The following is a 9,405-nucleotide window of genomic DNA, read 5'->3' as shown; positions in this document are numbered from 1 at the left end:
GCTCCTACAGAAGAAACTTTACACCTCCAGCTGTGCCACTCCCAAAAGAGATTTCTCCATGGAATCAGCCCTGAAAACATGGCCAAGCACCTATTCTTCTCCACCCTGGCAAGTGCTAGAAGGCCCATTTCCCTGTGTTCTCTCCCTCTCTCTGCTCTGACTACCAGCTTCTCACCTCCACTCCTCACTCCTTGCTGTGGGAAGAAAATCAAGCTGGACTTTTCCATGATTTGCCAGATAGACTCAACCATTACCTCCACCATGTTGATGAAGTGCAGAAAGAATTCCTGGGCATCCTGCTGTCGGTTAGTGGAAAATTCTGGGTGCCCCTTTCCGATGAGGGACTTAAACATGCGTGGAGCAATGCCATTTTGCATACCCTGAAAAGAACAATGTGGAAGAGGAAGGTGGTCATAATTTGCCAAGCACGTGTCCTGGCATGTAGCACTCTATTCTTAGCCATGCTTTTCTTCAGGTGACATGCCTTGCAATAAGCCCCAGCACATGTTTTCAGAAAGAAGACTTGTTGCATACACAATACCTCATAAAACACACACAGCAAGAGGATGCCATATCCAAGCCTCACCTTCTGATCAGGCTGCTGCTCCCCATCTGCAGAAGCTGGCCTTGAATACTCCCCAGAAAGCAGGCCATGGCCCAGTTTGGCTCTGGAAGGACAAAGTCACTGTCAGTATCAATGTTTCTTCAATCTCACATGCTCCAGGAGCCACATCAACCCATCCAGCTTTAACACTGAGATGTCAGTCTCACAGGTAATAGCTCTCTCTGCTGCACCAGGCAAGATTATCTTATTGTGGTCTGCCCTCTGGCCCCTGGAGACATCACTGACTTCAAAGTTACCAGGGCTTTAGGGTGGCAATCCCAACCACTGCTTGCACACTGAGCAGAACAAGAAGGAACAGCTGGTGCTGAGCTACAGAGCAGCTGTGCAAGAGCCAAGCTCAGCTGCAGCCTGATGGGGGAACGGAGCAGTGTCTGACTGTGCAGGAGACAACAGGCACAGAGAAATTGTCTGAGCCAGAAATAGCACTGCTCTGAGCAGACTGGTCACGTTTTCCCAGAGGAAAGATTGACTGCATCAGGCACTTAATGGACAACAGTGTGTGTTCAGAGATTTATTCCTATGCCCAGAGCCTCCTGCTATTCCATTTCACTCCAGTCCTTCCCCATCATTATTGCCATATTGCCACTCGTCTGGAACCAAACCTTACCAATTCCTCCCTTTGCCCAGGCAATCATCTTTCTGGCTGTCTCACCTTAATTCCCTCGCAGTGAACACCTCACTCCAGGCTGCCCAAATTTAGAATCCTCCTGTACCACTGAACTCCCTGTCCACAAATGCCACCTTCCATTCCTCCACCCCAAACTTCCACATGCTTGTTTGAAAGCAGCTGCAGCACAGACTTGACATCTTTGAAATGCAATCCCCTCCCAAATTGTGTCCCTTCTTCTGCATATTCTCCACACTTGAGGGAAGCCTCTTTTAGCATACATAAGTTAACCACTGAGAATAGAGCTGCCTAAACCTACATATCCCCATTACAACCTCCCTCCATTGAAGAGAGCAAGCCCCTTTTAACTGTTATGCAGACAGAAGCTGCCTCCCAGAAATCCCCCCACACATAATACATTTCAGAGCCTCTCATGAACAGGGGGTGCACTCTGTCCTCTCCATCCAGGGCATTCAGCTGAACTTCCTGGGCTTAGATCCTCCTTGATCACTGAGGATCAGTGTCTCTGGTGACAGGCAAGGAAAGAGAGGTGAGGCTTGAGGGAGAACCCTGGAGCAAAGCAGCACAGAGGGGATGCATCCAGGCAGCCTCAGCCTTCCTTCTCTCACCAAAATTCTACGTACACTTGTGTGCTGAAATCCTGCGTGGGGTCCGAAGGTGCACTTTGGAATATCTTCTCCAGCTTGTCCACATACCTGCAGAGCAAAACAGAGCAATCTAAGGGATATGCAGCTTCATCTGGTAAAAATGCAGTTCTGAGCATGATTACTGCCACAGAAGCGCCCAGCCCAAGGGGACCTTTGTACTGATCCCAGACTAATGGAAAGGAGTGATTAAGCTCACTTACTTTCTCTGGAAGTCTGGGATACTGAACAGCACCTGCATCACAGAATTGAGGTAGCAACTGTTGCCCAGGTTACGGATGCCAGTGTACCCAGGCCCATAGAGGGGCTTGAGCTGAACACCAGACTCCTGGATGAGCTCCCACTCGCCAATGCGCTGGTTCATGTCTATTTCCAGTTCTGTCATTGTCTTGTCTGTCTGCAGAGGGAAAGAACAGGAAAATCCTCAAAGAAGGCTCAAGGCAACATCAGAGGTGTGAAAAGTGCAATGCTGTAGAGAAATAGAGTCAATCCATTCTGGTTTATTCTGTAAGTGGAGGAGGAAGAAAAAGAGTTGTTTCCATATATAAGAATACCTGGGACAGAAAGATGAGGGAAAAGAAATATGGGAGAAATCTGAACCATTCCCTAGAAAGAGGCATGGAAACCACACACTAACAAAAAAAGGTCAGCACCTGGCAGCCTCCCTGCCCACAGTACTGACACATAATCTCAGGGAAATAATCCTGAGGGACATGAAAGAAAGGCAAAAAAGGCAATCAAAGAAGAGAGGCAGATGACACAACTCTATATGTGACAAAAAACCCCCAAGGTTTCTTGACCAGTAATGGTTCTGTATAGCCACAGAAAGTTGGAATCTAGAAAAGACACCTCAGAGCTGCTTCTCTCCCTCTGGGCCTATGGAGGACACCACTTCCTCCTCACCTTCTGCATCTTAAGCATGTCAATCCCAAAGTGTGCCAGGTGTTCTGCCAGGTTGGGATCCAACACCATGTCATCCTCATCATAGGAGTAGACATCTATGCAGGAAAACAGAAAAAAAAGGAACTTATAATGGCCTGTGATCTCAAATTCACAGCTGGATGAAGAAAGCACTCAGAACTGGGAGTTTTGACAAACTGAGCCATTGGACTTTCTGCCCTTTCTCAGTGGAATAACATTAACAGACAGAATGGTGTTCTAAATCCTCCTGAACATGTGACAAAACAACTTTGTTACTGATCAGGGTACAGAGGTACACTTATGCCAGGAGTAATGAAAGTGGGTTACTGTGCCATATACTCTCTGCTCATTTGAACACATGATTCTTTAATAAACACTCCAACACAGAAAATCAGATGGCAACCTGGATAACTATTCTAAAAGCTCCCAATTACAAGGGAGGGGCAGAGGAAGGCGAGGTTCTTTTATCAGCTCGTTCTTTGCCTCACACAAGCAGCAGGTCAGAGAGGCAAAGTTCACAATGGGATGACACTGTGTGTTCCGGGTCACAAGATGGCCAACACCACCCTGATACCTGCAAGAGATCTGCATCAGCCTGAGAGGTGCCTGGCCTCCCTAAGCCTGGGAGGAGCCCCGTTCTCACCTGCCCCATCAGGAGTGATTGTTCCCAGTTTCACAGCCAGAGGGTAGCCGGTTTCTCGGTAGTGCTCGACCGCGTGGTTGTTGCCGCCGCTGCCGTCGAAGTAGCGCCGACCACAGAGGATGGCTCCGTCAGTCATGTTCAGCCACAGGTTCTCCTTCATGTCACACTTGCTGCACTTCCAGCCACTATTGACAAGGAAACAGAGAAAAAGAGGTCAGAGGGAAAATCTCTAGGTTCTACCTCCCAAGCCCTCGCCATTGCTGCCCACTGCAATATCCGTAGTGTAAGTGATCCCATTCCTCTTCTACTACAGAACACTGAGAATCCTGACATACCCTAGTGTGCCATCTCCTCTGAATCCACTGTGACAAGGTGTCAGGACCCAGGACATCCCCCTGGCTGTCCTGAGCAGCCAAGACCCCTGCCAGGGGTCTCAGAGACCCTGGCACACAGCCCAAAATGCCTGTGGTTTTGATTATGACTCGTGGAGCAAGTTACCAACCTTAGATGAAGAACTGCAAGCCACGACAAATCAAGTAGAATGATAGTGAATTTATCACAAGGTGAAAAAGTAGATTTTGGGGCTCTTTAGAATGGAGGTTCAGAGGGCAAGATGGAGGGATCTGGGTGTGTCCTGACTTTCTCCTTCTTCTTCTTCTTGGCCTCCATCTTCTGCTGTGATGTTGGCACTTTTAGATTGGCTTAGAGTAGAAGCTCACTGTCTAACATAGGTGATAGGTATTGGAAAGTAATTGTAAATATTGTATACGTAGTTTTTAGTATAAAGACATAACACCACTCCAGGGACAGGTAGAGTGCCTGGGCTGTCTTGCTGAGCAGACCTCGACAGGACAGGAGAAAGAATTTTATAGCTAAGATACAATAAACAACCTTGAGACCAAGAAATGAAGAGCCCTGACTCCTTCTTCAACCTCCAGGCTGGGAAAAGAGACTTTCTAACACATCTCGGGGTCACTCTGACCAGCTAGAGACCCCGACAACAAGGCACACCTGGAGACTCCCAAAAGAAGTCTCATCTGCGGCTGCAACCCAGCACAGGAGAAGGGCCTGGGACACGAGTGCCACAGCAAGTTCCAGTACTATGCTCACCACGGTGGGATGCGGACATCGTTCTGAAGCTGGTGCAGGGAAAAAGCGTGCTTGGAAACACGGCGAACCTCCCCATCCCAGGCCTGCACCTCCTGCTTCCGTGAGGCTGAATCTGCTGTCAGGATGGCCTCAATTGCACTGGCAATCTGGAACCAGGACAGCAGGAGAAAACATGAAGGGCTGGCCTACCATGGTAAAGGCACAAGAAGCTTCCAGTGTCACAGCACTCCACATTTAGGGAAGTTAGTAGGACTTTTGGGAACCTCAGTCACACACCAGACAGAACTCTGTAATATACATATATATATTATATATATACAGCACTGTGTAAATGCAGAGCAATCCTGGTGACTGCCAGCTGAGACTTCACAGCAGCTCTGAGGATCCCTTTTACAGGGCAGTTTCCTTCTCTGCAGTGGTACGTTTCCTCATCAACAGTAAGCACAGCCCTCCAGCCAAACATACCCTGTCTTTGACCATGTCTGGTAGTCCCTCCAGCCCATCACGTGGAATATCCAAATGGTCTGGCAAAATCACTATTTTTACATCTTCATCATATTCAAACTTTTCTTCTGTGATGTCAAATCCGCCTTCTACACCTACAAGAAGAAAAAGCATTGTGGTAACAGGTGAAACCAAAGAGCTTAAAAAGCTTCGTTCCCCACAGCTTACATTAAATAAGGCACCATGACTAAGACAACAATCTAAATCAGCGAACCACAATCTTTCTTCCACTTCTGGATCCCAGAGCTTCTGCTGGTGATGTGGACTTCACAGGAACAATTATAAGCCTAGTGACAATAGATTTTGTTTTTCCCAGCTCTTTTTACAGATGCTTAAAAACAATCTCCAGACTCAGGCTACAAGCAGGAAGAAAACCAAACCTCCTCTAGAGAGGTATTGGCCAGAAGAGAGCCAAGATAAAGCACGGGTGTTCAACCTTAAGCAGAATACTCAAGACAACGAGTGGAGATGTGCATGAAGAGATCATATTGTAAGACAGGGCAAAGGTCAGGTCTCTCATCATCTTTAAGAAGCCTGCCTCTCTTTCTTGCCTTTTCCAGAAAGAACAGTCTAGAGTCCTGCACTTGAGCAAGAAGAACCAGGAGTTCCTCTGGAACCAGAACATCCAGAATTGCAGAAAAGGTCTGAGCAAAGGTACAGTGATAGTGGTTTCCATGTCCACCTAGCTGTGCTCTCCAGAGGTTGCACCAGAAACTGGAGATCCATACATAAAAGGTTATTTGCCAGTTGTAAAGAGCCATCATGGATGCCCACCAAAACATCTGCAGTTTCTGCAGCTTCCCCCACCTACTGTTTTTGGATTATATAGGTACTCAGAGGAAAAGCTTGGCCTTCTCGGTTCTGCAGATATTCACATCCTACGTCCCAAAAGGAAACAGGCAGAAGACACATGGCTAATTAGCAGCCTAAACCCCCTGTGTTTTTAAACTGAATTTCATTTATTCCTGGAAAAATTGCACACTGTGACTGCAATAATCTCTGCAACAAATATATGAACATCTGCAGCTGCAACAAATCTCTGAAGGGAAGAAAAGCTTTTGCTGCTCAGTGCCTCTGCCTCAAGAATCCTGTGTGCAACACAGTTCTGATAATCACTACTGCATTTCCTTAAAACATTCTTGTCAGAAACATCCAGTCCCATGATATCCCCCTCCTTAGATACCTACAATTTTTACACCATGCACAAACTGCTGCATATGAACACGATTGTAGAAAAGAGTCACCAGCGTCATGCAACAACATACCTAGATCATCCTCTTCTATGCCTCTCCAGCACAGCACAGAGATTTCCTGTCATCACCTCATAGAGTAAAGCAATAGACAACCCCCCAGGGCATTACACAATTCCTGAACCCTAAACAAACCAAACCAGATTAGTGATGTCCCCCTCAGGTGCTTATGTGAGCCTTCTGAGGCTCCAGATGAGGAAGAGGGTCTGTAGCCACCAGCTTGCCCTGAGGTACACTGCCTCCCTTTCCATGGTGGTACCTAAGTACCACATCCCACAAAAATCCAACCACCAACACGCAGGCATGGGAGGCAAGCACTGTGGATCTTTCATTGAGAGGGGGAAGTGAGCTACAGAGAGATCAAGGGCTACATTTTGTTCACAAATCTTTCTAGTACTTTAAAAAAATCTCCCATGTCAGGATTAGCTATACCACCACAGTTCAGCTAAAACAAAGATTAAAAAAAACTTCTCCTGAACTTGAGACCATTGTCTCACAGGGCCAATACTTTCTTTTATGCTCTCCTGCTCCATTCACACCACTAAGCTGTTATCACAGGCAGGTATTTGCCAACCCACTGACAACACTTGTTGCAAGACCTTTGTGGACTTCAGGGTGCAGAAATAATTCATAATGCAGACCAGGCCTCATCTCTCCCAAAGCACCATAATCATATTTATACATAAAAGCTCTGGCTATCTGAAGAAACAGAGATTCCAGCCTCAATTTTGCTAGAAGTGATCTTTGGGGCTTTATTCAGCTCACCAGCAAAACAGGGAGCAGCTGCCAGTCTTAATAGTGGTGTTTGTCCTCTGGCAGTAGACGAGTCACTGGGCGTCTACTCTAGGGAAAAAGTGAGCCAAAATCAAGACATTCACAGTCCAGATTCTGGATTTCCCTCTAGTGGTCAGCTCCCAGCAAGCCAAGAACCTCTTACTGCTACAAATGTTCCTGTTCCTTCCTTTATGTGTCTCCATAATGGCTCAGAAATTACCAGCTGAGGCTGCTCCAAACAAGCAGCATCTCCACTGATTACCATGACAGCCCTCTCAGTCAGCGAAAGACAGTAATGGGAACACCAGCCTTATTCTTCCAAAAAAAGGAATATTTAAAATATTTTTTATGTTTTAATGTCCATATGTATTTGCTCCAGTATCAGCCTTGTAAGACCTAATGAACCAAAAATGTTAATGCAGCATTCCCCATTGATTTCTTCCCCACCTGTATCAATAGTGCTAGCTCAATATCAGAGGAGTTTAAAAACAGTTTATCTGCCAGGACCTTCAAGCTGATTTTTCTCAGACATAAATTTTCTCAAACTTACTTCAGCCCCATGCTGGGCACATTGTGCTTAAGCAACAGTCCCAGTCTGGTGATCTCCACACCAAGCTGAGCCAGGCATGCAGGGTCATGGCAGAGGATAATAAATATACTTACACACAGAAAACAAGATGCAACTCTGGACACAGAACACAACTACCACCTTAATAACTGTTCTACAGAAACTGCTCACCCCAGACACACTGGAAAACGTGAAGTCTGAATTTGGCCAGGCATACTAGCCAAGAAGAGACAAACCAGGCAGCTCCTGCCTGAACACAGGGACCATACAGCACTTAGGTGCTTCCTTACCAATGGCCAAGCGAGTTGGTTTCTTCCTTGGAGGGTCCCCAGCACTGGAGTTGGTGTCTTCTTCCTTCTGTGGCATTGAGAAGAAATAGGGAAATAAGAGTTAAGGGGACAGGCACGCTGTAGTAAGCCTTAGGGACTGAAATCAAGCTACTCTGAAAACAGAAGGAAACCAGGCAGAAACAACGCGGGCAATCCATACAACAACTCAGCACAAACAGAACTGAAGCACTGGTGTCCCTCAATTCACCAGGAAAAACAACAGCTGTATCTCAGGAGAGATTCCATGTATCTGATGGAATACACAGACACAGCCCGGCTCTCAATTTCAGAACAAGTTTGAGTGCATGCATTTTTATTTTTTACCGGTTTACGTGTTCTTTTGAGGTGCAGGTAGACCCGCTGGCCTGTTTTCTGATAGTGCTTTTCCACATACTGCTTCCCAAAGCCCAGGAACGTGTTCATGCAGATATACAAGCCGCCATCTGACTCCTGGAAGGAAGGACGGACAAAACTGAAGGGAGGTGGTCAGGAATGGCATTCCAGCTGCTAGGACAGGCATGGCAGACTAGTCATTATTCATTAAGTCATAGCAACAGCTCATTCCTACATAACAGCCACAAGTAGCTAGTAAGAAATAGGATGGCAAGCCCCAGCCTGGCTGTCCCAGAAGAACAGGTACTCCTGTCATGATGATGTATTTAAAAAACTATTTGTGTGTTCATTTATGGCAGGATGCTACCAAATCAGGAAAGCCTGAGTTTCTGTAAGAGTTTACCTTGTAAAAGGCCCCTAGCACACACAGTTTACAAGTTCAGAGCATGGTACAATCATTACCAGCAAAACTGTGGCACCCTGTCCAAACACATGACTCCCAGTGCCATAGGGAATGCTGCCAAGCTACAGTGTGAGGAAGGTTAACAGACCACTGTTTACTTTTGCTGTTGTGTTCAAAAGCCTGTGAGCAGCTTGGAAACAGATACAGAATGTGCCCCACCATCCCATCAGCAGCTGGAAAACACCACACTCATTCAGCAGATACCCTTTTCAAACTGAAGGGGCAGGGGGTTTTGCTCCTTTCCAGCCCTTGCAAATGAAAGGGCTGGGAAGGAGCGAAACCACTCAGAAGCTGCTGGGACTGAGACAGAGTGGGCAGTGCAGGGTCAGACATCCCTGTAGAGCTCGGGGAGGGCAAGAAGGCCAGGATGCCATGTGGCGCTGCGCCGAAGGACCCGTATCTCCCAGCTCCAGCCCAGTTCTGCGGGATGGGGCTCAGCCCGGACGGGCGCCCTCCAAGAAGCGCAAGGAGCACCTCGCCCTCCCGCTGCCTTCGCCGCCCCTTAGGCCAAGCGGGGGAAGCGCAGGGATGTCAGCGGGGTGGAGACGGCTGGAGAAGGGACCACTGCCATCTTAATGACACAGCAGCGCCTCGCCCCCCGCCCGCCAGGCCA

The 9,405-nt window shown here is 47.4% G+C and overlaps 2 protein-coding genes across 2 annotated transcripts in view; one reads left to right on the top strand and one right to left on the bottom strand.

Annotated features, from left to right (window-relative positions):
• The window catches only part of USP5 (ubiquitin specific peptidase 5), a 14,645-nt gene extending 5,357 nt beyond the window's left edge, over nucleotides 1–9,288 (bottom strand). The window contains exons 1-11 of the mRNA XM_014306855.2: nucleotides 9,267–9,288; nucleotides 8,321–8,446; nucleotides 7,958–8,024; nucleotides 5,037–5,170; nucleotides 4,572–4,717; nucleotides 3,462–3,646; nucleotides 2,801–2,895; nucleotides 2,101–2,294; nucleotides 1,877–1,948; nucleotides 587–668; nucleotides 255–380 (exon numbers count right to left, since the gene is read on the bottom strand). Coding sequence (XP_014162330.1) covers nucleotides 255–380; nucleotides 587–668; nucleotides 1,877–1,948; nucleotides 2,101–2,294; nucleotides 2,801–2,895; nucleotides 3,462–3,646; nucleotides 4,572–4,717; nucleotides 5,037–5,170; nucleotides 7,958–8,024; nucleotides 8,321–8,419 — 1,200 coding nt within the window. The 5' untranslated portion in view covers nucleotides 8,420–8,446; nucleotides 9,267–9,288. The remainder of the gene's footprint in view (nucleotides 1–254; nucleotides 381–586; nucleotides 669–1,876; nucleotides 1,949–2,100; nucleotides 2,295–2,800; nucleotides 2,896–3,461; nucleotides 3,647–4,571; nucleotides 4,718–5,036; nucleotides 5,171–7,957; nucleotides 8,025–8,320; nucleotides 8,447–9,266) is intronic.
• CDCA3 (cell division cycle associated 3) overlaps nucleotides 9,165–9,405 on the top strand; it is a 3,652-nt gene continuing 3,411 nt past the window's right edge. The window contains exon 1 of the mRNA XM_031056718.1: nucleotides 9,165–9,322. Within this exon, the coding sequence (XP_030912578.1) occupies nucleotides 9,165–9,322 (158 nt within the window). The remainder of the gene's footprint in view (nucleotides 9,323–9,405) is intronic.

This window comes from Geospiza fortis, unplaced genomic scaffold (genome assembly GCF_000277835.1).
Source record: "Geospiza fortis unplaced genomic scaffold, GeoFor_1.0 scaffold1, whole genome shotgun sequence".
Taxonomy (NCBI): domain Eukaryota; kingdom Metazoa; phylum Chordata; class Aves; order Passeriformes; family Thraupidae; genus Geospiza; species Geospiza fortis.
The sequence above is the reverse complement of the archived record's forward strand: the minus strand, read 5'-3'. Positions and strand labels throughout refer to the sequence as shown.